Source organism: Arabidopsis lyrata (assembly GCF_000004255.2).
Source record: "Arabidopsis lyrata subsp. lyrata unplaced genomic scaffold ARALYscaffold_2, whole genome shotgun sequence".
NCBI classification, from domain to species: Eukaryota; Viridiplantae; Streptophyta; class Magnoliopsida; order Brassicales; family Brassicaceae; genus Arabidopsis; species Arabidopsis lyrata.
The window spans coordinates 1,099,616-1,125,745 of NW_003302554.1; the positions used below are offsets into that span (position 1 = coordinate 1,099,616).

The following is a 26,130-nucleotide window of genomic DNA, read 5'->3' on the forward strand; positions in this document are numbered from 1 at the left end:
TCTGAGAAAAGCATCGTCAAATTCCTTTTGTATCGTGTATCTTTCTTACTATATGGCGCATAAATATGCTTATGTAATAATTTGCTTTTCGAAAGTTCTGTAACCTGACTTTGTAATGTTGATTTGATATCAATGAATTTAGAAGAAAAAAAAAAAAAACAACATTGACAAATACGAAGGAGTAAGTTGTAATCAGTTTCTTGACAAGCGGGTTGATGGATATAATGGCTTAACTTTGATGAGATCTTTTCCTTCGTATTCCGGTTTTTCCTATTTTCTATTTTTCGTTTTCTTTGTTTTTTTTTTTTTAACTCAAACATGCCATTTTTAAGGTTTATCCGAAAATATCATTTGTGCAAATATGTAGTTAATACAATAATACTCTAACAATGAAATAGCAGTTTTCGAACTTTTGTAACTTGTATATGATACAATTTTCCTTAAAATCAAGCATCACACTATACTCATTTGACCAATTTAAAGGGGTGTGAGTGTCGTCGACTTAAAACTAAGAGGAGAAAATACAAAGAATATAAGCATAGAGGAACTCCAATGCAGTTAACTCGAGACATTTACTTAAAAGTTAGGGTTTTGTCTTTGTATCAAAAGACAAGGCGTATCTGATTCACCAAAATTCCTAACCCGAACAAAAATACATGATCCAAACCAGTTCTAGGTAGAAATACCTGAATGACTTAGAGATAGGTATTTCGGGTGTCGGGTTGGGTTTTTGTCGTGCTTTTTATTTTAATGATAGATTAATTTGTATTTTTTTTTGCAAAAATAAGTTAAGGTATTTTTCGACAAATACTAAATAATTCAAATTTTTTCAAGAATATTCCTCTGAATAAAACTAACAGTGTTTGACGATTCGGTTAACACCGTTGATGGCCATTATGACAAAGGTGGAAAACCGGAACAAAAATTTCATCGTTTTTTTTTATATTTCAAAACAAAATTAGTGTATGTATTTTTCTGCCAACTAAGAGAATTCAGTTCGTTTTCAAGAAAATATTAAATAAGTCGGATTTCTATCGAGAATTTTCCCAAAAGAAAACTAATAGTCGAATTCGAGGTAGCTAAAATATAGGAAAATATAAAAAAAAAGGAGAAATCTATATATATAATGGGAGAGTTTTCTCTCCTCTTAAGGTGTCCACATCATCATGTTAAACATCCAATTAAATAAAGCCATGTCATTAGTTAATTTTTTTTTAAAAATAAAGTCTAATTACAATATTCATTTAATTCACATTTATTTATATTAATGTTAATTATAATAACAGAAATTATAATTAAAGTAAAAAGAATTACATAAAAGAAATGAAATTTTAAAATCTATATATATAATGGGAGAGTTTTCTCTCCTCTTAAGGTGTCCACATCATCATGTTAAACATCCAATTAAATAAAGCCATGTCATTAGTTAATTTTTTTTTTAAAATAAAGTCTAATTACAATATTCATTTAATTCACATTTATTTATATTAATGTTAATTATAATAACAGAAATTATAATTAAAGTAAAAAGAATTACATAAAAGAAATGAAATTTTAAAATAGTAAAAGTAATACTATAAAAATTGTATTAGTAATAATAATATTATTCAACTTTCAACATAAAAAAAATGATTATATTTCAAATTTTTGAATGTGTTAAATGAGTTTTAGTATGGAAGTAAAATTTAAATGCATCGTAGAGTAAAAACAATTTATGTAATTGTTTCTGTAATTTTAAATAAATAAAATAAAATTTAAAGTAAAACATTAATTTGTAAGAGCAATATACTACAGAAAGTTTTTCTTTATTATGAAATATTCACTTAATTAAGAAAAAATTACTAAATCCAACTTACAATTTTTAATTTAAGACAAAGACATGGAAAGAGTCACACTTTTTTGTGAAATAATGGAAACAAATCCTAAAAATTCAAAAACGTTATGATCTATCTTCTAAAAAAAAAAAATTGGTTATATTATTCATGAGTTGTATAATAAAATATATGTAAGTTGTTAACAAAAAAAGTGATATATAAATTATGTAAGATATATCTCAAGTTAAACTACAACTATATAACATAATCAAATAGAAAAACACGTTTAAAAGTTCATCACCTAAATCAAATGTTTTCAGCCCAAAAATTGGTGGAAACAACATATTTAAAGTATATTACCTTTTTATTTGACAAGATGATGTTCAGCTTACATCACAAGATTAACATCTCAAAATAACAAAAAGCGGTAAGCCAAGTAGTGGTTTAAAATCACAAAAAGTGGTAGGCTAAAGAGTGTTCTGAAATCACAATGACACTATTATGAATGAAGATGGAATTACATTATATAAGTGTTTGAATGTGTAAGTGTTTTTTAAAAAAGTATAATTTCCATAGAAACTTTTAAGTGCATTTAAACATTAGATTATGCAATCTTAAAAAACAAAAATAATGAGATACAACATAGATATTAGTCAAATTTTTAATATTTAAAGTTATTTTCAACTGTTATGATTCTAAAAACTGACCTCTATGATAACATAATATATTACTAAACCCACGCGCTGCGTGGGTCATTTTCTAGTTGTTAAAAATGCCCCTTTTTCAATACCCCTTTTCAAAAATGTCCCCTTTGAGAGTCCATTTTTAAGTTTGCCCTCTTTTAATTTTTAATGACCATTTTACCCTTATTTGAAACAAAATTAGGTCCACAAAATACAAAATATTTTTTGGCGGGAAAAGTGAACCCGCAATTTTCCCGCCAAAACACTTGTAAAAACCTTTAAAATACCTTGTAAAATTTTCCCGCCAAAAAAATTTTTTTGCGGGAAAAATGATTCCGCAATTTTTTTGGTGGGAAAAATTTACAAGGTATTTTAAAGGTTTTTACAGAGTATTTACAAGTGTTTTGTAAGGTTTTACAATGTATTTTAAAAGGTTTTACAAGATACTTATAAGGATTTATAAGGTATTTATAACTTGTAAAACCTTATAAAAAACTTGTAAAACCTTATAACTTGGAAAACCTTATAAAATAGCTTGTAAAATCTTATAATATCTTATAAATACCTTATAAATACGTTGTAAAACCTTTTAAAATACATTGTAAAACCTTATAAATACCCTGTAAAAAACCTTTAAAATACCTTGTAAATTTTTCCCGCCAAAAAAATTGCGGAATCACTTTTCCCGCAAAAAAAAATTTTTGGCGGGAAAATTTTTTGGCGAGAAAATTTTACAAGGTATTTTAAAGGTTTTACAAGTTTTTACAAAATCAAATTTGTAATTTTGATGTGTGCACATTCTCATGTTTTCCCTATATATTTGTGATATTTTTTTATTAAAAGAAGGGTAATTTAGTCATTTTGTACATAAAAAGGGGTATTTTTAAAAATGGACAGCCAAAAGGGACATTTTTGAAAAAGAGTATTGAAAAAGGGGCATTTTTGTGAGTCTCCAAAAAAAAAGTCATACTCAACTGAAAAAATGCAAACCCACCCCTAACTTTACCTTAAGTAAAATAATGCGTTAACCTTTTTTTTTTTCCTCTAGATTTATTATTTATTGCAAATTATGAGAACTGTTACATAGACGATTCTACAACTGACAATTCCTTCCGATCCTTATTAGATCCACGACAGACGTCACCTCTTTCACCTCCTTCTTCATGCTCACCTCTTTCACTTCCTTCTTCATGCTTTTGATGGACACTTCACTCTCTGCGTAGAATCCTGGCGAACGGCTATAATTGTACATCGTTGGAGATCTCATGCACACTTGCCTCCAATAATCTGCAAATATATTAATAAATCGCAGTATCTGGGCTTCGAACCCCAGACCTCTGGATGTAGAAGCATTAATTAACCCTTGATCAACCAATGAGCCAAGGAGACTTCCACAATGCGTTAACTTTTATTTGTTTTTCTTTTTAATTGTAAACTTTTATTGAACTTTTATTTTAATCGCTAATTTTTGTTGACTTTGTAAAATAAGCCACGCTGTTAAGTTGACTAACGGAACAACTTAATGGAGTTAAATTTTCTTTGAGATTCTATGCTAAACTATTAAACGAGAACGTTTTGATTAAAAAGTAAGACTAAAAATGAGACTCGAACTTCGTAGCTTTTGGATAAAACCATGTATACGCCAATGTTGGTATAAAGAAACATTTTCTTTGTGACAGTGGTGAAGGATAGTCAACGCATTGGAGATTTCTAGAGAATCGAGTTCGGAAACTAATTTTCAAGGAGAGTGTAAAGCAGCCTACCAAAAAAAAAGGAGAATGTAAAGCAAACATGATAAGAATGTAACCCAGTAACACGTTGGTGATTAAACACTAATTTTTTAATTTGGAGAATTTATACTAAAAATATATATAAATATATGTTTGTGGTTGTAAAATTTTAGCTTGTTTGGTAATGAATTTATGGATTATTCGAAAGATAAAAGATTCAATTCTTATTTTTTGAGTTTTATTTTTTAATCAAAATATTGTTGTTTTGTGTAGTTTATCAGAAATTCTCAACGAAAATTTAACTTTGTATATTAGTTGTGATAGTCAACTTACGACGTGTTTTATTTGGCAAAAAAAATTTCAACAAAAGTTAGCGATTAAAATATAAAATTAACAAAATAAATTAACGATAAAAATAAAAATTAAATAAAAGTTGGCTAATTATTTTTATTTTTTTTTGTAGAAGTTGGCTAATTGGTTTAGCCGAAGCAAAATTGGAAATTATTTTGACATTTAGAAGTTTTATCATTAAATATACATGGTCGTTGACAAGTGACAACTAAATATATGGGGTTACTATTACTAATTTTCTTGAGCTTTGAGGGCCCATTTAAGAATTTGTAAGCTAGGTGGACTTTTGTACAATTGGTTTTTCTCGACGGTTCGAGAAAGCGGAGGATGATTAGAAATTAGGTTTCTTCAACACAAAGCAATAACTTGATCCCTGAGGAGCGATGGAGGAGGTTGATATAGATGGTACGAATCCAACTTTTTTTTATCATGCTTTAGAGTTTCGTGTATATTGTCGCAATCGATGCCAAGTTTGTGTGTATATATCCATGACTCTGATAAGCTTGTCTCAGGTAGGTCTCCAATGCTGGGACGTGTGTATCTGAGTTACGAGGTTGGTTCTTTTCCTAAGAATCTGATTCCTCCGCATATTCGACGGGACGAGAATAAAGAGCCTAAGTACACGACACAGCAAGAGTGTGTTATGATGAGAAGACAAGTCAGGAAGAGCAAGGTTCTTCTTCTCCTTCTTGTTCTTGTTCTTTTTCAATTCGCCACTTCATTTTGAGGTTTTTTCATGTTGATTTGTCGATTCTCTGTGTTATACAATTTAGGGGTTCGACATCGATTTCACACAGTTCCGCTCTGTTTTCAATTACCGCCCTGTTAATTTTGACTGTAAAGAGTATTCTTTGGCACCAGAAACCACTAGGGGGTTACTCGAGAGGCTGTCTCGAAACTCCCTTAAGAACTACAACAAAGAATGGGTCTGCTTTCAAATTCTCTTTGTTGTCTTGAAAGATAGATCAGTTTTAGTTTGATCTGCTAATGAAATTGTTTTCTTGGATAACAGTTTACAGAATATGAATTTCTCAATGTTGTCAAAGCCAATTCTTACATGTGTTCTGGGATAATGTTTTTCATAACCTTTGAGGTTCGAGATCCTTACGATAACCTGGCAAAGCTCTTCCAAGCTAGGGTCCGCTATTATTATGATGTTACAGATGACTACATATTATGCAGACCAAAACCCAATCAGAAAGGTATTATTGTTCTCTTCTTTCTACATGACTAATGTAATCGTTTCTGTATATCCTTAGGGCAGATTTTTTATGAATATCATGTTGTGGTGTGTATTTGTATCATTCTTTCTCTTTTGGATTATATGATCCTATATATGTTTCTTCACAAGACTCTTTTGTAATGGTAAAATTTGATTGTTTTGTCAGTCAAATGCGTTGGAACTTCCAGGAAACATAAAAGGTAAACCCGTCGTTTACTTTGATGCATCTCTTCCTTTATGTTAATAGACTCTCGAAACTCTTTAATCTGTTCTCTTCTGTTCATGATTTTTGCAGCTTGGCATAGGAGCTTCTGCGATATCTAATGCGGTTTGGGTGGTGAGCAGTGAGCTAAGTTAGTGTTAAGAGTTTATGGTAGAATTGTTCTTGTCGCCCAAATTACCACTAGGAAGTTAATGTTGACTAAATCTTATTAATGTGAGCTATATTTTAATTAAGAAAGACAAGCATTACATTTCTCGCCAAATCGTGTAATGTGGATGCTATTGTAATCTCTCTCTTTTTGGACGTTTTCTTATTTCCATTTGCAACCTTAGCTTTTATGATTGAACCACAAAATATACTGGTTGCGAGTGTGATATGATGGAAATGTTTTTGGCAAACAAGACATGTTCGTAGTGACAAAACAACCCGAGTAATAAGGGACAGTATCCATAGCTCTGATAGGATTGGGCTGTAGAGCCAACCTAAGGGATCAAAAGTTAAATCTAACTGTATAATAGCATATTAGCTCTAAAGTTGCGGAATCAAGATTTGGCGCCATGTTACAGAATTTGGTAGATGAGAATATCATGTCTTGGGATTTGATATCGATTTTAGGAAGTTCCGCTACCATACTGTTGATTTTGATGATAATGAATTCGTTGAGAAGCCAGAAACTAATGTGGATTTACTCAAGAGGCTGTCTCAGAAATCCATTGATAACTATAAATTTTTAATCATGAAATCATGAACATGTGAGAACTAATTAAGAGCTAGCTAGTCTCATTAAATAATGCTTCTGCTTTTATGTTTGTGATCTCCATTCTTACAATCAAATTAAAAGGTTCTATCTTTGTTTTCAAACAGGAGACAAAATATGAATTTGTTAAGGTTATCTATGCCAATTTTCACATGTCTGCTGGGGTAATGTTTCTCATAACATTTCAAGTAAAGGATCCTGCTTTTCCAAGCTAGGATTCGCTACTCTTTCGTCGATGAGAGCAACTTTGTCTTTTGCAGGCCAAGAAGGTACTCTTTATTTTCCATATATTGGGCAGGTTTTGGAATGGATCATTATATTGGGTACAGTAGCATATGAAATTATTCCGTCTCAAGTGTATTAACCTCTTCCTCCTTTTATCTTATTTTTTGTTCTGAAACTTGTCCTTCCTTGATATTTATTCTGGATTGTTTTGGCAGGTTCGACCCACGAAGATGGCGTTGGACTCTCCGAGAAAATTGTCACGAAACCAAGCTATAGTATTTATCCAGACATGGATGCATTGTTTCCTTAATGTTTAATGTGAGAATCTTGGTTTTTTCTTTAATATTCGCATACTGGCATAGAAGCTTAATTTTCTGCACGAGAGTGTTCCTTGGACGTGTTTCCATCGATTCGTCGCGAACTTACTAGCTCTAATTACAACAGCAAAACTAGCATGTCACCTTTTTAGATTTAAACTGAATTAGGATGTTTTAAACATTTGTTGCGCTAGATCACCTATATTATTTGGATAGTTATAAGACCTTCACATTTCTTGCTTCATACACCTGATGAGCCTGATTGGGTGAGACCAAAATACCACACACGAACCAAGAAAGATGAGCCTCGGTACACAGTAGATGAAGAAATTGCAATGATGAACGAACAAATCGAAGCCAGCAAGTGGTTTTTTCTTTTGTTCTAACTTAAAAGTTTTGTTTTATGTTATCAGTACTGCTTTTAAGGTTGTCAGAACTTAGAGTTGATTACAGAAACCAATGCGGATTTATTCAAGAGGCTGTCTCAGAAATCCATTTATAACTATAATAAGGAAAACGTGAGAACTAGTCTACTTGTTCTGCTTTTATGTTTGTGATCTTCATTCTTACCAATGGTAATTAATATCTATGTTTTAACAAGAACACAGAATATGAATTTGACAAGCTTCTTAAAGCCAATTTTCACATGTCTGCTGGGATAATGGTACTCATAACGTTTGAAGTGAAGGATCCTTCTGACAACCATCTTAAAGAATTCCAAGCTAGGGTACACTACTCCTTCGTTGACGAGAGCAATTATGTCTTCTTTAGGCCGAAACCCGAACAATAAGATACTTTCTTTTCCATAAATTGGGAAGCTTTTGTAATGGATATATAATAGGGTAGTAGCAAAAGCATATGAAATGATTAATGTGGAGTGTAGTAACCTCTTCCTTCTAATATTTCTTTTTCGGGTTGTTCCTTATGGTATTCTGGATTGTTTTGGCAGATTCGACCAACGAAGATGGTGTTGGAGTTGCCATGAAAGATGTCAGAAATCAAGGTATATATCTATTCAAACTTGGATGCATCGTTTCCTTAATGTTTGATGTGAGAATATCTTAGATGTTCATTTGATATTGGCAGACTGGAATAGGAGCTTTATGCACGAGAGGTTACCGATCCTTGGACGTGTTCCCATTGATTTGTGGCAAACTTACTAGCTCTAGCTAGTCTAAACTGTGATTTCTATAACAGTATATAGCAAAATTAGCCTGTCACCTTAATGTTTTGTTTTAAGTGTTAAACTGATTTTAGGGAGCTTTTTTAATCACTTGACTACACTCAAAGTATTTTGAAATTTTTATAAATAAGCATTTCTAAAATTTTAAGAAGGTTTTATGAACATTTGCCTGAAAAAGTTGCAAGAAATAAGATTACAAACTTTATAGAGGAATAAAGAAAATATTACTTCAACTTCACAAAACTTGACATTTTTCCTTTTGATATGGAAACTAAGATTAAACATCGCAATAAAGACAATTCCGTATTTCAATGATTATGCATAACTTTCAAATTCTCATATGAGACTAGCTCATACATTTCAAAATCATAAAAAAAAAAAAAATTGGTTGTATTCTAGATTTTGGAGTATCAATTGCACTTTTTACTAACGTTTTATTTGAATAAGATTTTTCAGAAAAGAGTTTTCGATTGGCTGGTAGTTGTACGAAACTAAAAGTATGAGGCCAAAGAATGATGTATCATAAGAAATAAAAGAGACTTGAGTAAAAAAAAAATAAAGAAGGGGAACGCAACTAAAATCACTTTCAACAAAGCGAACAGAAAAAAAAAGTTAGGGTTTCGTCATCTCTTCTTCAACGCAAAGTGCGATCTGATCCGTGGGGAGGGAGTCATGGTTGAATCATTCGAAGGTTTAGTTTCTCTAAACTCTAGGGTTTGTAAAGACTCCCGATCAATCGATTAAAAGCCCTTGATTTCGATTTGTTATTTCAGGCTGGACTTCATGGGTCGAAGATGCATATTTGCTATGTACACCTGAAGACCCTGAGTGCTTGAAGCATCACTATATCACACGAACTGAGAAAGACGAGCCTCAGTACACAGTAGATGAAGAAATTTCCATGATGAACGAACAAATCACAAAGAGCGAGGTTTTTGACATTATGGTTTTTGTTTTTGTTTCAAAGTTGCCACCATATTGAAATAATGAAGGTTCTGTATGAATTAGGGGTTCGATATTGATTTCTCGTTGTTCCGATGTCTATTCAACTACCATCTTGTTGATCCCAATGATTACGATTTCCTTGAAGATGAAACAACAGAAACCAACGGGGATTTCATGAAGAGGCTCTCTCAAGAATCCCTTAAGCGCTACAATGACGAATGTGTTAGAACTGAATAATCCATTTATGTTCCTATACTGTTCTTTTTTTGTACACAACAATTCAACTTAATGGTTCCTTGTTTGAAACAGGGTACAAAATTTGAATTTCTCGAGGTTGTCAAAGCCAATTTTCACGGATCTGTTGGATATATGTTTCTCATCACGTTTCAAGTGTTTGATCCATCTGATGACCAGGAAAAAACCTTCCAAGCTAGGATCCGTTACACTACACATTACCCGACTGAATTCGTCTTTTGTAGGCCGAAACCCAATCCAGAAGGTACAAATTAAAAGTTATTGTTTTGGATACTTGGGTTCATAGCATAATTGAGTGATTCATTGTGGAGTATATATAGTTTCGTCTTTCTCTTGTTTAAAGATCTGTATAGCTTGTAAAAGTGGTTATTATCTCTGGTCCTTGACATTTGTTTTCTTTGGCTTTATTTGGCAGTTGACTCTGGTGAAACTTCCAAGGAAGATGTCAAAGGTTGACGTTGACGTTGACGTTGACGTTGGAGTCTTGGATTGAATACTTGCAGATTGACGTAAAAAAAATAGTCTAAATTTTCAAAAACAAGGGTCCCATTCAAAGGTTTCTTTTGTATAGTGCTCAGGACCGGTCATGGGTTTATTAAACCCAATTTTTACTTAGCCCTATCGTTAACAAGCTTGCGATAGTTGTTTACTTAGCACTATAGTTAACAATCGAAAAACTTGTTACCATATAATTGAGAAAATTGTTATCATATAAGATTTTTAAATCTAAAGTTCCAAAAACAGTAAACAAAAGGTTGAAAAATTACAAACTATGGTGTGTTGGAGAACACGGTGTCGACAACTAGAGGAGAAATCGACAACAGCAACCATCATCGAGAAGACTTGTTTTGGAGATGAATGTGTGAGGAAAATAAAAATTTGTGTCTTATATCTAGATTTACAGATATTGAATGGTCAGAAAATTCGACATGTTTTCTTTGTAGTATATCTAGCTAGCTCATATACTGTACTTCTTTTTTTTTGTCCTATTCTAGTTTTTGGAGTATCAATTTAAAGCACTTTTTACTAACGTTCTTATTTTGACTAAGATTTTTCAGAAAAGAAATTTTTATTGGGTGGTAGTTGGGAGAAACTAAAAGTATGAGGCCAAAGAACGAAATAAAGAAATAGAAGGGACTTCATAAAAATATAAAGAAGGGTAACGCATCGAAAATCACTACAAAAAGTTAGGGATTTTTTCATCTCTTCTTCAACGTAGGGATGGGTGAAACATTCGAAGGTATGAATTCAATATTTTTTTCTCTAAACTCTAGTGTGTGTATATACTTAGTGCTTGTTATTTTCGATTTGTTATCTCAGGCTGGACTTCTTGGGTCGAAGATGCATATTTGCTATGTACACCTGAAGATCCTGAGTGCTTGAAGCATCACTATATCACACGAACCGAGAAAGATGAGCCTCAATACACAGTAGAAGAAGAAATTGCTATGATGAACGAACAAATCGAGAACAGCGAGGTTCTTTAAATTATTGTTTTTATGTTATATGTTATCAATCCACTTACAAAATTGTGGTCATGATATTGAATTACTGTGTAAATTAGGGGTTCGATATTGATTTCTCTTTGTTCCGCTGTCTGTTCAACTACCATCTTGTTGATCCCGATGATATCGATTTCGTTGAGGAGCCAGAAACCAATGGAGATTTAATGAAGAGGCTTTCTAAAGAATCCCTTAACGTCTTTAATAAGGAGGAGGTGAAAACTAATCCATGCTCTTCATATATGTTTTAGATGTGGTGATGTTGTACACTTATGAATGGTTGGTTACTTTGTTTCGAAACAGGGCACGGAATTCGAATTTGTCAAAGTTGTCAAAGCCAATTTTCACTATAGCGCTGGGTTTATGTTTCTCATAACATTTCAAGTCTTAGATCCATCTGATAACCAGGAAAAACTCTTCCAAGCTAGGGTTCGTTACTCAACACGTTTCCCGGCTGAATACGTCTTTTGTAGGCCAAGACCCGATCCAGAAGGTTCCTTTTCTTTTCTGACTCTTAAAAGTTTATACTGTTTCTACATATTTTTTTGATACTTGTGGGGATCATAACAAAAGCCTAAGTGATTCACTGTGGAGTGCATTTGCCTCTTTCTTTCTCTTGTTTAAAGATGTATAGTTGTTATTTTTATTTTCTTTTGAAGATGGTTGTTATCTCTGTTTGACATTTATATTCTTTGGATTGGTTTGGCAGTTGACTCTGATGAAACTTCCGAGGAAGATTTCAATGGTGTATGAAATTATCCATCTATATATACTTTGATGGATCACTTACTTTACGTTGCCGTTGGAATCTTGGATTGATTTTTATTTCTTTTGTCCGTTCATACTTACAAAAATTGCATGATCGATCGATCATCAATTTATGCGATGGTTGTTTATTAGCACTATCGTTAACAGTTATAAACCTATATATTAATTGTAAGTTATAAAATAAATTATTTGGAAACAGAGAGAGTAATATTTTTGCAAGGTCTGTATATATTTTTTGATACTGTATAATAATAAGTAGTATTGGAACAAATTACTTTCTTTTAAAGAAAAATTCATATAGATTCTAAGAGAAATAGACTAAGACTTTCCCTAGAAAAGTTTGTAGTCATATTAGATTTTAAATCTCTAAAGTTCATAAAATAATAAACAAAAAGTTGCAAGAAATTACAAAATTTTATAATTGAATAATAAAAGATAAAATACTTCAATTTCAAAATAAATGATATTTTCTTTTTGTCGGAATACAAGACATTAAAGTTGTAGTATTTCACTAGTTATGAAAAGATATTTCAAATTCATACACTTTTTCGTATCATAATTTTGAAGTATTTATTCAATGCACTTTTACTAACGCTGTTATTTTGGTGAGTGAAAAACGTTGTTATTTTATAATAAGAAAGATTTCAGAACAGAGCTTTCGATAGGGTTGACGAAATTAAAAGTATAAGGCCAAAAGACAAAGAAAAAATAAATAACAGCGACTTGAGTGAAATAAATTGGATATTAAGTTTAATCTAAACTCACTTTCCCCAAAGCAAAATTATAAATACAAAAAAGGGTTAGGGTTCTTCTTCATCTGTTGATCAACGATGTGTGAATTCGATGGAGGTACGATTCGAATTTCGTTAATGTTAAGTGTAAAGGTTTATAATTTTACTCTAACCCGATGGATTCCAATTACAATGTCTCAGGTTGGGTTGCGTGGCTCGAACCAGTAGCGGACCCAGCCAAAAGTTTTACCCAGTGCAAAAAAATACACTTGCGGGGAATTAAACCCTCAACCCTATGGTTATAGGGTAAATCTTATAACCACTGAACCAATTGCTTCAATATATCTAATGCAAAATCACAACAATTTATATATTACTCGGTGCAACTGCACCCCTTTCCACCAACGTGGGTCCGCCCCTGGCTCGAACCTACGTATTTGCTGTGGAAACCTGGGGGTCGTGGCTATGAGAGACCTTCATACATGACTAGGACGGAGAAAGATAAGCCTGAGCTGACACCAGAGCAAGAACTTGCCCTAATGACCAAAGAAGTCAATGCTAGCGATGTATATATGTCCCCCTTACTTTGTTTTTTCTTTCTTTTTATGATAATAACAAATCAACTTTACAATTTTTTGGTGAAAACATATAATATGCCTTCAGGGGTTTGATATAGATTTCAGCTCCTTCCGCTGTGTTTTCAACTACCATCCTACTGTTCTCCATTCTGATCAATTCGCTGACGATGACTCTGAAACTACTGAGGATTTCCTCAAGATGCTTGCTCAGGAAGCCCTTGATGTCTACAATGGCAGACATGTGAGGGAACTCGTCTTTTGTGCTTTCAAATTCCAATAATGTATGAATGTGTTTATGTTTTCTTTGTTTTAAAAAAATAGGTCACAGAATATGAGTTGGTCAAAGTTGTTAAAGCCAATTATCACTTTGCTTGTGCGATTATGTTTCTCATAACATTTCAAGTCAAGGATCCTTATGATAACATGATTAAGCTCTTCCAAACAAGGGTACGCCAGGGTAAACATATCACTACTCACTATGTATTCTGCAGGCCCAAACCCAATCAAGGAGGTATTTAAACCCAAAACTAATCATTACTCTTGTTGAAATCGGCTCTTTCTTGAGATTTTGAAGTATTTGGTTTGTTTTGATAGTGAAATACATTGGGATCAAGAAAGTTGTCAAGAGAGATATTGAGCAAGTTGTCAAGAGCCATGTTCCGAAAGATGTCAATAAACAAAAGTAAGTGATGGAAACATCTATCTTACATGGGTCTTTACTTTGCTTTTGTGTGCCACAAGGAGTTAGAATCCAAAGATGCTCCATTGGTCCTATAGATGTGACTTTAATTAATTACTTATGGGAGCTCTTGTGTTGCTAGGGAATGAACTTATATATTGTGCGACTTGTACTGTTTTTCTTTTTATACGTATCGTTTATTATTATGAGTATCAACATTATGTTTTAAAATGAGTCTTTGCTACTTTGTTCAACGGAAGCTTTAAAGCTTCCAAAATTTTCTCCACCGTTAAAGCTTCCAAAATTTCCATACGTCAGTGGAGCAAAAGGGAGATAATTAGTATAACGATTATAAGACCTGATTTAATCTGGAAATCGACGGTCACCGCGACAAATTAGCGACATAAATTTGAAGAAGAAGACATTTATTTTAAATTATCTAAAGTCTCCTAAAATTAATTTAAATAGTTTAAAGACAAATTAAGTTTTGAATAACAGTAGATTTGACATGATTCTGGTAAATCATATATTGAATAACAAGAGATTTATAATACTATTTTGAGTGATTATAAGCAAAATTCAAGTTCAATATTTGGAAAAAAATTGGAAACTCTTTAATTGAATAAGAGCTGATTTAAGAAAGAAATCAAACTCCTCCAAAATACTAAAAGTACAAAACTTAGAGGGACTACACTAGAATTAATCTATAGGAGTCCTGGAACTGATATCATCAATTCATATATAAAGTCACTTGCATGACAAAACTAAAGGGTTCTTTAGTTCATAAAACGCAAGGCGATATCAGAGTCAAGAGGAGCGATGGATTATAAACCTTTTAAAGAATGGGATCATTTGGACATACCTGCATATCTGCAACCTGACCCTGAGCATTCTTATATTCCGTGTATAAGACGCGGTGAGGATGATGGACCTCATCTCACGCCCGAAGAAGAGGAACACCCAGGGCCGTAACTCAGCAGAGCAAGAAGAAACAATGGACTTGGGCCCCCATTTCTAAGGGCCCCCCAAAAAGTTTTTTATTTGTATAGGTTATATATATAGTAATAATAAGATTGTACGTATATAGAAGAAACAACAAGCATAAAACTTTTTTTTGTTTATATTTGAAACCGAATGCATTTGAATATGGTTTTAAGATGCGAAATAGGGGCCCCCATTTTCTGTTTTGTTTGTGGCCCCATTTACCTTAGGACCGGCCCTGGGAACACCTTATGCAGAAACAAGTCATGGAGACAGAGGTTTTGATCTTTCTTCATTCATCAGTCATCTTGTAAATTTTGTAAGTTGATTTTTGGATTCTTAGGGAGATCTTGTGTTTATAGGGATTCGAAATCGATTTCAAGCAGTTCCGCTGCATTTTTAACTACATACCTATTGATTTGGATGACAACGATTTAACCATGGAACCAGAAACTACGAGAGAGTTAATGGATAGGCTGTCTCGGGAATCACTTGAGAGATACAATGAAAGAGAGGTTGAAAACTCGAAACTATTTTCTCATGCTTCTGCTTTAAAGTCGTGTTATCAACACTAATACAAGATGAATGGTTTTTTGCTTTTGTTTTAAAAACAGAATACAAAATATGAATTTGTGAAATTTATCAATGCCAATGTTCATTTAAATTGTAATCCTTCCATAACGTATTACATCACCTTTGAAGCTAAGGATCAGAGCCGACGCTGACAAATGAGAGGCCACAAGCGGGGAAAAAAATTTGGGCCAGTTTTTTTGACAGCAAACGAGGGAAAAAAATAATAATGCATTTTGGCAGCTTAAAAGGTTCGAACCTAGGAAAGAGAGGAGAGCAGCCTTATATCCCTTATATCTACACCACTAGACTAAAACTGATTTATTAAAATGGGGGCCGAAATCTTTATATAAAATGGGGCCACAAGCATGGACTTCATCAGCCTGTCCCAAGGGCCGGCTCTGCTAAGGATCCTTCCAATGATCAGCAAAAACATTTCCAAACTAAGGTCTGCTATTGTTTTCGTGCACCGAACAAGTTCCTCTCTTGCAAACTGAAACCTGAGAAAAAAGGTATCCAACTCTCACATTGCCTTTTAAAAAAAAAAATTAAGGCATAAATGACTTTCTTTATCTTTGTTTTCTTGTTTGGATTATTTTTTGGCAGTTCACTCTATTAAAACTGCCGAGAAAGAAGATGTGAAGAAACCAAGGTATATGAAATTTCTTATCTTCTTACTTTGATGAGTCTTTTCCTTTTGTGTTGATTATAGATGATTCTTGTTCTATCTAAGGGTTTTATACTTTGCTAAATGTTTCTTGCTTCTTTTATTGATATCTTCAGAGGAGCTCTCTAATGTTGGTAGTGAGACCCAAGCACTTCTGTGATAATTGACATGAGTGAATATATTGCGAAACTTGTACTACTTTTACCATTCGCGTTCGCCTTGGTTCGTTTGTGTTTTCTGTTCTGTTTGTTATTCAAACTTTATCTAGAGTTTTGTTTTGTGTTTTTATATACTTTAAATGTGATATGTATTTACGACTTCACTGGTTTTTATTCCTAGTTAAAAAGGTATTTTGAAAGTTAATGTGCCAACCCGTACTATACATGCTTGTTCGTTCTCACTTGCAACGATAATAAATTCCACCTTACGATAGTGCAATCACTTCCAGTGTAAAGCATGTGATAAACCAAAAATAATTTATTTTCAATTTCTTTGTGAACATACATTCACTTTCACTTTCCGTAAATCACAAGAAAACGAATAATTATGATTCGTTCAATATTCTAACTCCACCAACAAATCTCTTGATCAAAAAGGAAACTTTCATTTTCAAAAATTAATTTTGCATTTGGGTAAATTTACCATTAATATAACATTTGATTTGTAATAGTCTGCATTCATTTATTCAACAAAAAATTGGGTTTATGAATGCATCGACTTCTATTGAGAAAAGAAAATAAATGTATGGATTTATGGTTGTAGTTGTTATAATATAAAATTTTATACATAGACCATTTAAACTTTTTTTAATAAATTTTATGACGCGCTAGAAAACACGCTAAAGTGTAAACATCGTATAAATGGAAGGTTTGGTTTTACAAGGAGCTCAACCTATACAATTGTTTTTTTTTGGATTTTTGGCAAAATAAAAAAAAAATGAAAAAGAAAGCGATACAGTTGTAAATGGGTCTATATCAGTGAAACTAAAGACTCATGCTTTTGGAAACGCCTATTAATTCTTCTCGCAGTGGTGGAGTTCTTTATCTCTAGATCCATGGCTTTGAAGATCACCAAAGGCAGTACATATAGATATATAGGCTTGGTAGTGGTGCAGGTTATTTCGCTGTTCTAGATGGCATTGCTTCGTTGAACCAAAGTATATTCATTATTGTTACATTGCTTCGTTTACTAATGAGTTTTGTATCTTCCGTCAATAAATTTATCGGACAACTAACATTATACAAATTTAATCGTTTCCTACTGTAAATCTCGATCCAATTTCACAGAAAAATTCGAGCATCAACCAAATGATCCATGCAAGGGGATTTCACTATTGATTCATTGTTTCTATTGAGCAAAAAGTTGAGACATCATTTTTTCTATTGAGATGCATACATTATCTTATTTTTTTCTTTCTTTTGTTAGGAAATATTGACTCAATCTCTCTCTCTCTCTCTAATGACGGTTTAATAACCATATATGTTATTGACTCAATTATTGTGATGGGAATTAACCTTTCTATGATCAGCCAAAATCTCCAAGCTAAGGTCTGCTATTTCTATCATGAACCGGCCAAGTACATCTCCTGCGAGCTAAAACTTGAGAAAAAGGTACTCTTTTCCTTCCAACAATTTGAAAAAGTAATAATTGTTTCTATGTAATAATATGCAGCTTTAGGATCAATCATAGGATTTTTTTTTTGATAAAGCAAAAAAATACTATTATCAATCATATATAGGATTGTTGCAAAGGAATAAATGATTTACATTTGTCTCTTTCTCTATGGAAGATGGGTCCATATTTGTTTCCTTGTATGTTGAGATAAATTTGAAACTGGTTATAATATTGTGCTACTTATTAAGATTGTTTTGGCAGTTCACTCCATTGAAACTGCGGAGACAGAAGATGTCAAGAAACTAAGGTATACAAAATATTTATCTTTTAACTCTGATGAGTCTTTTCATTTGTTTTGATTTTAGATCAGTCATGTTATATATGTGAAAGAGAAGATAATCAATTTAAAATCAACCATACAATATTCTAACATCAAAGTAAAAGCCCTTGTAGATATATATTTCATTACCTTTGTTTCTTGAAATCTCTCTCCACATCTTTCTTGATACTTCCAACGCATTTCATATTTAACAAGGTGCAAAAGCCTAAGAACTATACAGTCTATACTATATAGGATTCATTAATTGTGAGCATTTTGACTTGGAACATGTATTATACATCACCCGAGGGGGATTAGTGTAAAAACCAAACTATAAGACTAAATGCTAAAATTACAAAACTTAGAGGGACTGCAGTACAATTAAACTTGAATAGTTGGATCTTATCTTTTTGATGTATAGAAGATTCCAGAACTACTGGAACTGATTTTAATTCATAAAGTCACTTTGTTCCAAAATCATTGCTAGCTACACGAACTATACGCCAACACATCACCACACATGCAGACTATTTTAATGTTTCGCTAACTACACGAACTATTGGTATTACATACGGACATCCCTGAACTATCATCGGTTATGTGTGCAACACCATAACCATCATTTCCAAATAATATAAATGTCTTGTTAACTACACGAAGTATTTCTTTTTTTTGTCAACTACACGAAGTATTTTCATCAATTTTTTTTTAAAACTAATAAGTTAAATAAAACTATATAATATATCAATTTAAATTATAATGCACACATATATCAATGTAAATTATAATTTAATTAAGTGACACTTTTAAAAATTTAGTTAAATTAATTTCATATAAAATATATGTGTGCATTAAAAAATAGTTAATTAATTTAACTTAAAATTATAAGGGATACTACATATGTGTTGGGGTCGGATCCCACACATTTTTGGTAGGATCCACTTGGATCTGTCCACGTCATTATTACATAATAATTCTCTTGGAGTTAAAGATATTTTATTATGAGAATCAAGCTTGACCAGTCGGGAGTTCGATTCGGTTTACTAAAAGAGTTCGATCTTTACCAGTACGGAGTTCGCTCTTATTCAACATACAGTTCGCATAGAGAAAGGCCGAAGCAAGGAGAATATTGTTCGAGGTTCGCGGCAGCGTCAAGACGCGGGAGTTCGGAGTCAACAAGAAAGAGTTCGGAAGATCCGCGCGAAGCCCAAAATAGTTCAAATTCAAGCCGTTTCGGTCAAAATGTAAATTATATGATTAATGCGGATCAATGCGATTATGAGCAGTAAATGACCGCATTGATCATGTTTTCTCTATAAAAACAACCTCAAACGCATGTGTTTGAGGGGAGAGGCGACTATTCATTACTTCTGAGCAATACAATATATTTTTCTCTCTTTACTATCTTTCGCAAGGCATTTTGTACTTCGTCTTTATCAATTTTTCCTCATTTCTTTTCTTGGTTGATTTCCTTTTCAAATTCTCATATTTATTTCCTGATTTTACAAGAGTTTTTCTCCACAAAAATACTTAAAGATAATCGAGTGTGAATCCTACATCCACAATATGTAGAATTTAAACTTTAAAAGTTATAATGCATATATATAATTAACAATAGTGTATTATTTACTTTTAGTTATTTTTTCATTTTGTAATTTAGTTTTTAAAAAATGATGGAAATATTTCGTGTAGTTAACAATACATTTATATTATCTGGAAATGATGGTTATGGTATATAATTTACATTGATATATTATTTAGTTTTATTTAACTTATAGTGATGTATAATTTAACTAAGTGACTATTTTAAATTTTTAACAATTTAATATAATAAATATTAAATTAGTTAAATTAATTTAACTTAAAAGTATAATGCATTAAAAGTTATAATATATATATATATATAATTTATAATAGCGTAATATTTACTTTTTAGTTATTTTTTTATTTTTAATTACTTTTTAAAAAAACAATTGATGGAAAATACTTCGTGTAGTTGACAAAAAAAAAAGAAATACTTCGTGTAGTTAACAAGACATTTATATTATCTGAAAATGATGGTTATGGTGTTGCACACATAACCGATGATAGTTCGGAGATGTCCGTATGTAATACCAATAGTTCTTATTGTTAACGAGACATTAAAATAGTCTGCATGGGTAGTGATGTATTGGCGTATAGTTCGTGTAGCTAGCAATGATTCTTCTTTTGTTCATGGCGATATCAGATTCGGGAGGAGCGATGTCCGATGATTTACCAGGTACGAATCCAATACTAAATCTTAGCATCTAAACATAAATAAAAAGTACCGATCGACGGATCATATCCCTAACTTCGAACTTTCCGGTCGGCTCTCAGAATGGACCATTATGGAAATACCTGCGTACTTAAAACACTTGCCTGGTTCAGAGCCTGTGGATGCTTATATTCTGTATATAAGACGCGGTGAGAATGAAGAGCCTAATCTCTCGCCCGAAGAAGAGGAACAACTCATCAAGGAACAAGTCTTTGAGAGCGACGTAAGTTTTTTCTTCTTATTACACTCTTTTATGATTGATTTGTCCAAGTCTTTGAAAATATAGTGTTATATAGTGTTACAATGTTATTTTATGTTGTTGATTCTTGCGGAATCTTGTGTTTGTTAATTTATAGGGTTTTGACATTGACTTCAAGCAGTTTCGGTGTCTTTTTAATTACCTACCTCTTAATTTCGATGATAACAACGAGTATGTCATGGAACCCGAAACTACGAGAGAGTTGATGGAGAGGCTTTCTCGGAAATCCCTTGAGAGATACAATGAAAGGAAGGTCGAATACTAATTAGTTCAAACTCATTTAAGAAAGATGTGCTTATTCATGAATGGTTTTTAATTAGCTTTGTTTTGAAAACAGGATACAAAATATGAATTTGGCAAGGCTATCAAAGCCAATTTTTACCCGACTTGGGCTGCTTCGGTAATGTATTTCATTACCTTTGAAGGTAAGGATCCTTCCGATGGTCAGCCAAAACATTTCCGAGCTAGGGCGTGCTTATTCTCAATTTAGAGGTAATGGAGAAAGTGTTTAAGTGTTTGAGAGAGAGTTTTAGGAAATAGAACTTTTATTACTTTGATTTTAACTTGAAGACAACTTCACAACCTTACAACAAATGAGAGAGGGAGGAGGTATTTATAGCCTTCAAACTACAAAATATCTAAAATATTTTAATCCTAAATCTAGATTATTCCATCATAATATCTAGATTATAATAATAAAATTATCTAGATTATTCTATAAAAATATCTAGATTTTTATGTTTAAGGAGGTGATGGAAGATCATTCTAGAGATCTTCTAGAACTTTTTAAGGAGGTGAAGATGATGATATTTCTAGAGAAAACTCTAGAGCTTGGATTTGGCCCATCAAATGATTATTGGATAATTGATCCAATAATTAAACTTGATTCAAAATCAAGTTTAACTTTCAACAAGTCCACCCTTGTACATCTCATGCAATCCCAAACCTGAGAAAATAGGTATTCTTTTCTTTTACTTTTTCCTTTTAGCTTTTGGATGAATCATTGGTTTTATTTGTAGATGGGTCTATCTTTTTCTTCTTCTTCTTGATTTCTCCTTTTCTATTTATAATTTTGGATTGTTTTGGCAGTTCACTCCATCGAAACTGCAGAAAAAGAAGGTGTCAAGGTATATGAAATATATATCTACATTATAAAACGTCTTGCTAGTTTTATGATTCTGACTGTTTGCTGAACGTTTCTTGTTTTTTTTTTTGATTGATTGCTATCCTCAGACAGATAGAGGAGCTATCGAACGTCTAATATATCACTGGTGATGACGCAATTACTTTTACGATAATTGACCGAGACTTGTAATACTGTTTATTGTTTGCCTTGCTGGCTTCTTGTTTTTAGATCTGTGTTGTAAACTTTAACTAGAGTTCAGACTCTTGTGTATTTTTCACAAACTTCAAATAAAACTTTAGCTAGCTAGGGACTAGCAATTCTAGTGATTGCGATATGGGGTCACGACTTCACGGCTTTTACAGTGAACAAATCACGGTTCATTAATCACATTCCAGCCGTCTTAATAGAAACAGTTCGATGTTGAATGGGTTTGGTGATTGTTTTCAGTTAAAATTTAACGAAAAGGTTCAGACAACTAATCAGATTTTCACGACAGCGTTTCTCACTATACCCAGCCCACGAAAGAACTGTTTATTAATGGGCCTAAAAGCCCATGGACCAGATATATACGCACCTAATAACTCTCTGTTCCGTTCTAGCTTTTTTTTTGTTTCACAAATATTAATTTTTTAGGTTTTTGTTTTATTTTTATTGATTGATATTAATATATCGTAAACTTCAAAACACAATGATTAACTGTTTCATATTATTATTGGTTCAAAATGTTTAATTTTAAAAAGAAGTATTGTTAAATAATTAAACAATGATTGTATCTTAATATATTTGAAAACTCTAGAACATCAATTTTCTAGGAAGAGAGGGAGAATAAGACAAGTGGGAAATGGGGGATATATCATCACATTTAGGGTATTCAAGAGAAACCCTAAACTAGTTTTCTTTGTAATCTCATCATTAGTTCACCTATTACTGTAACATTCAATCAATAAACTCTTTATTCATTCGTTCTATCAATCTTTTTAATTCGAGCTATCATAACGAAGATGTAAACCTAAAGTCTATGATCTAAATCATAAATACTAAAGTGGAGATTAATGCCACTGAGGATATTTTAGAATTTAAACGTGTTACTGATGAAAATGCGAGCCCCGTTGGTCGTTACCCATTCTAAACACCGTGTGATGGCTTGGTGGCAACAATCTAAAAAATCACGGGTAAATGGCGAATTGTTTATGGGAACGTTTGACAAAGCATTATGAGTGGAGGATTATGCGACTGCTTTGTTCACATGATCGCAAGGACAACGTTGTTAGAAGCGAAAGAGCAACTCGTGTCGTGTTTCATCGGTGATCGGTGGCTTGCATTCTCAACAACAAAATGCGCTCCAACAATTTAACCTTATAACGGTCTCGCAATGGATATTCAATATCGTTTTTTGGATTTCATCTGTTTCTCTCGTTCACGTTTTCAAAACACGATCACTGGTGAATCAAGCAGGTCCTTCCACTGAACCTACTTTTATGAATCTGTGTATCTATTTTTCTTTTCACCAGCATTCATATACGATGAACTATGGATTAATTGATAATCGTTTATTTATTAATTAAGTTATTACTTTCAAAGTGTCTCTCCTCAAATTAATTATTACACACCCTATAATCTATTGTGGTTACCATGTCTTTTGAGATAATTCAAAACAAAACAAAAAGACATAAAACAAAATGCGAAAAGAAAGAAGGTTTTCGTTCGTTCATAAATTGAAATTTGTAGCAACGTAGTGCACCACATGGAAGACAATTCCTTAGTAAATTAACCAGCAGATTTCTCACCCTTGCACTTCAAAAACTTGATCAAGAAAGCTGCATGGTATTAAAATAAAAAGATTAGTAGAATTATCAATAAAATAGATAACTACATTTGTTATATGATCAACTACTATATAGTATATATGCGATTCAAAAAAAATAAAAATCAACCCAATATATACCTCTGGGTACATGTATGCCATTATCAAATATTGATTTCCTTTAAGACTGACTTTTCGGACTCATTTCCCAAAGCCATTGTCACCTCCCCATGTGGTTCCCCATGTACCTTGATACTCAAAGTAATGAACCCCATTTCTTGTTCCAATCCCAGTAATTAGAACTATATGGTTTTCTGCATCGGTATTGCTGTTCTTTGGACCATAGTATATCTCATCCTAGCTAATTAAAAGGAAATACAGTTATATAAAATGAAGCAAAAATGTGAAGATACTATTTAAAAGAAGGATTTGTACCCACCTTACGACTTCCCTCGTCTTGCTTGCTTACTCTTATATGAGCTGCAATTGGACCTCGTGTTTGGAGCAGTCGTATTATTTGTTTTTCATCAATTTTCTCCTCTACAACGATGAAATCACGGATCTTGAAAGCCATTTTATCCTGAAATTTTTATATAAAAAAACGTAAATTTTAATCCAATATACTTTTTGAGGGGGCCATATGATCAAATATACTAATAATTACTTGGTAACATTTACTTACTTTTACTTTGTCACATGCACTTTTGCTTATCTTATATTTCCCCACATTGCATTTGCACTCCCTTTCTAAAACCATGCCATTTTCCTTTAGAAAAATCTTCACCCCATTGTAGCTTTTGAGAAATCCATTGGAAAACTTTTCTTCAATATTTGCGAAAAGGTGGTGTTTTGCAGAAAGGTTCAAAAGCACTCCAACTTTTTGGTGGATGTATAGATGAGATGCTACCACCATACTGAACACTATGGTCCAACAATATCCTAGTAATACCATTTACCATATTGATCTCTATAAATAAATGAATAAAGTAACCAAAACAGAGTGTGAAATCTTTGTGATCAACGCAGTAATCTTGTATTTTTTTGGGAAGATTGCAATAAATCACCTGACCATCGTATTTCCGTTTTGTTTATAAGTTGGCTTTATACGTTTTTTTATCTTTCTTTTTTAGTTGAGCGTATGTTTTTCTTTTATTTTAAGTTTGGATTTGTGTATGCTTTTATTTTTAGATAGGATTCTTTTAAATAGATACACTCCATGTGCTCTGTTTAAGGGTACACAATACACATTTGTAAGAGTACAAAATTTCTTATTGATTTTAAAATTAAAAATTGTTTTTTCCGAAAAAAAACACTCTTTTTGAAACGCTAATTTAATACAATTGTATATATGTATTTCATCACTAAAAATTAATACTAACTTATATATCTTCAATGAAAATAATAGTTTTTCTATTGTAATAATAAAGAGAAGAGAACTTTATTTATACATATAATTTTTATCATTTTTTGTAACTATCTTTAAAAATTATTGTTAATATTGGTGAATAAAGGAAAACTAGAAGAAAAAAAAAACGAAAATGTTACAGAAATTAGAATTTTGTGCCAACAACACGTATTAATCTGAAAATAAGTATATTATTTTGAAATAATGATAATGATAAAATTGTGAAACGTGAGAAATTTATTTTCAAAATGTTTAAGGTTTATTAAGCTGGGGTTTAGAATTTGAAGTTTGGGTTAGGGTTTATTTGACTGTTTTCAATTTTGATAAAGAATTTATGTAATTCTTAACTCTTCCTTAAGTTATCGGAAAAAAAGACTTACCTACACGTCCTTGGTCTATGATCGGCAGCAAAACTGTTTTTTTGTTTTTGGGATTTCTCCAACTCATATTGTAACTACATCCATCAGGAAGATCCTTATTACAAGAGAAAAACTAAAATGTTAGAGAATATCATATTTATGTACAAAATTATAGAATATTTATAATAAATAGCAAAAAGGTAAATTATATATACCTCAGGAAGTTCTGAGGGTGTCTGTATCAATAAAAATATATATGTTAGTAATTAAACTTTGCTTGTCTATTATAGATTATGGTTATTCATTATTACAAACGAATCTGCTTACCGCATCGACCATGATATCTTTTCCTCTTCTTCTGTAGGCCATCTTCTGAGAATGTAATTGTCAAATAAAAAAAATTAGACATTACGCAGTAAGTATAAACTAAGCTAGATGAATGATTAAGAGAGAGAGAGAGAGTGAGATGAGAAAACAAATTAAACCTTAGACTTTCGGTGAATGTGAGAGAGAAAGAATGAGGTAAGAAAACATGTGAATGTAACAAATATATAAAGAGAAAAAAGAAAAAAGGAGAAAGTGAATATGGGGGGGTAAGAGACAGAGAGAGAGCTTATACTGTTTATTTTCTAGAAGTTCAAAATTAATCAAAATGTTTTAGTATCTGAAGATGTTGTGTTTTTGTGCTTGTAAATATTAGTAATTTGTTTTTCAAACAGCTTTATTTCCTTTGATGGTAACAAAAAAAAACTCCGAAAAAAGACTCA

At 32.1% G+C, this 26,130-nt stretch overlaps 6 protein-coding genes across 7 annotated transcripts; 5 read left to right on the forward strand and 1 right to left on the reverse strand.

Annotated features, from left to right (window-relative positions):
* Positions 1 to 4,896: 4,896 nt before the first annotated feature.
* On the forward strand, positions 4,897 to 6,361 carry LOC9322489. 2 transcript variants are annotated; one of them, XM_021033932.1, is made up of 6 exons: positions 4,897 to 4,983; positions 5,091 to 5,251; positions 5,352 to 5,504; positions 5,591 to 5,780; positions 5,967 to 6,000; positions 6,096 to 6,361. In XM_021033932.1, exons 1-6 carry the CDS (start codon positions 4,962 to 4,964, stop codon positions 6,103 to 6,105), a joined length of 570 nt encoding a protein of 189 aa, XP_020889591.1. In that variant the 5' UTR covers positions 4,897 to 4,961; the 3' UTR covers positions 6,106 to 6,361. The 2 variants fall into 2 exon arrangements, with proteins under 2 accessions (XP_020889591.1, XP_020889592.1); XM_021033933.1 differs by having other exon boundaries at positions 4,962 to 4,983; positions 5,095 to 5,251.
* Positions 6,362 to 8,888: 2,527 nt separating this feature from the next.
* Positions 8,889 to 10,688, forward strand: LOC9322490. The gene is made up of 3 exons (XM_021035829.1): positions 8,889 to 9,196; positions 9,279 to 9,436; positions 9,514 to 10,688. Exons 1-3 carry the CDS (start codon positions 9,178 to 9,180, stop codon positions 9,685 to 9,687), a joined length of 351 nt encoding a protein of 116 aa, XP_020891488.1. The 5' UTR covers positions 8,889 to 9,177; the 3' UTR covers positions 9,688 to 10,688.
* Positions 10,689 to 10,839: 151 nt separating this feature from the next.
* On the forward strand, positions 10,840 to 12,100 carry LOC9322491. The gene is made up of 5 exons (XM_002886379.2): positions 10,840 to 10,945; positions 11,026 to 11,183; positions 11,270 to 11,422; positions 11,511 to 11,700; positions 11,917 to 12,100. Exons 1-5 carry the CDS (start codon positions 10,927 to 10,929, stop codon positions 11,958 to 11,960), a joined length of 564 nt encoding a protein of 187 aa, XP_002886425.1. The 5' UTR covers positions 10,840 to 10,926; the 3' UTR covers positions 11,961 to 12,100.
* Positions 12,101 to 13,077: 977 nt separating this feature from the next.
* Positions 13,078 to 14,217, forward strand: LOC9322492 (the record flags this gene model as incomplete). The annotated part of the gene is made up of 4 exons (XM_002886380.2): positions 13,078 to 13,272; positions 13,370 to 13,525; positions 13,606 to 13,795; positions 13,879 to 14,217. Coding segments are annotated over 4 exons (633 nt in total), but the record flags the coding sequence as incomplete, so codon positions are not given.
* A 5,902-nt stretch (positions 14,218 to 20,119) lies between these two features.
* On the forward strand, positions 20,120 to 22,121 carry LOC9322493 (UPF0725 protein At1g23960). The gene is made up of 6 exons (XM_021035604.1): positions 20,120 to 20,374; positions 20,473 to 20,633; positions 20,767 to 20,922; positions 21,007 to 21,627; positions 21,759 to 21,796; positions 21,903 to 22,121. Exons 1-4 carry the CDS (start codon positions 20,311 to 20,313, stop codon positions 21,157 to 21,159), a joined length of 534 nt encoding a protein of 177 aa, XP_020891263.1. The 5' UTR covers positions 20,120 to 20,310; the 3' UTR covers positions 21,160 to 21,627; positions 21,759 to 21,796; positions 21,903 to 22,121.
* Positions 22,122 to 23,800: 1,679 nt separating this feature from the next.
* On the reverse strand, positions 23,801 to 25,732 carry LOC9322494 (cathepsin K). The gene is made up of 6 exons (XM_021035038.1): positions 25,691 to 25,732; positions 25,579 to 25,599; positions 25,385 to 25,478; positions 24,282 to 24,538; positions 24,039 to 24,179; positions 23,801 to 23,956 (listed from the first exon to the last, which is right to left on the reverse strand). The coding sequence occupies exons 1-6, from the start codon at positions 25,730 to 25,732 to the stop codon at positions 23,801 to 23,803; spliced, it is 711 nt and encodes a 236-aa protein (XP_020890697.1).
* Positions 25,733 to 26,130: the final 398 nt, after the last annotated feature.

Coding starts and splice junctions, on each gene's coding strand:
- LOC9322489 (XM_021033932.1), top strand. CDS start 4,962: ATGGAGGAGGTTGATATAGATG. Junction 4,984..5,090: donor GGAGGAGGTTGATATAGATG/GTACGAATCCAA, acceptor AGCTTGTCTCAG/GTAGGTCTCCAATGCTGGGA. Junction 5,505..5,590: donor AGAACTACAACAAAGAATGG/GTCTGCTTTCAA, acceptor CTTGGATAACAG/TTTACAGAATATGAATTTCT.
- LOC9322490 (XM_021035829.1), top strand. Junction 9,437..9,513: donor AACAAATCACAAAGAGCGAG/GTTTTTGACATT, acceptor TGTATGAATTAG/GGGTTCGATATTGATTTCTC.
- LOC9322491 (XM_002886379.2), top strand. Junction 11,184..11,269: donor AACAAATCGAGAACAGCGAG/GTTCTTTAAATT, acceptor TGTGTAAATTAG/GGGTTCGATATTGATTTCTC. Junction 11,423..11,510: donor ACGTCTTTAATAAGGAGGAG/GTGAAAACTAAT, acceptor GTTTCGAAACAG/GGCACGGAATTCGAATTTGT.
- LOC9322493 (XM_021035604.1), top strand. CDS start 20,311: ATGATTCTTCTTTTGTTCATGGCGATATCAGATTCGGGAGGAGCGATG. Junction 20,375..20,472: donor GATGTCCGATGATTTACCAG/GTACGAATCCAA, acceptor GTCGGCTCTCAG/AATGGACCATTATGGAAATA. Junction 20,634..20,766: donor AACAAGTCTTTGAGAGCGAC/GTAAGTTTTTTC, acceptor GTTAATTTATAG/GGTTTTGACATTGACTTCAA.
- LOC9322494 (XM_021035038.1), bottom strand. CDS start 25,732: ATGGCCTACAGAAGAAGAGGAAAAGATATCATGGTCGATGCG. Junction 25,479..25,578: donor CACCCTCAGAACTTCCTGAG/GTATATATAATT, acceptor TCTTGTAATAAG/GATCTTCCTGATGGATGTAG. Junction 24,539..25,384: donor CATAGACCAAGGACGTGTAG/GTAAGTCTTTTT, acceptor TGGTATTACTAG/GATATTGTTGGACCATAGTG.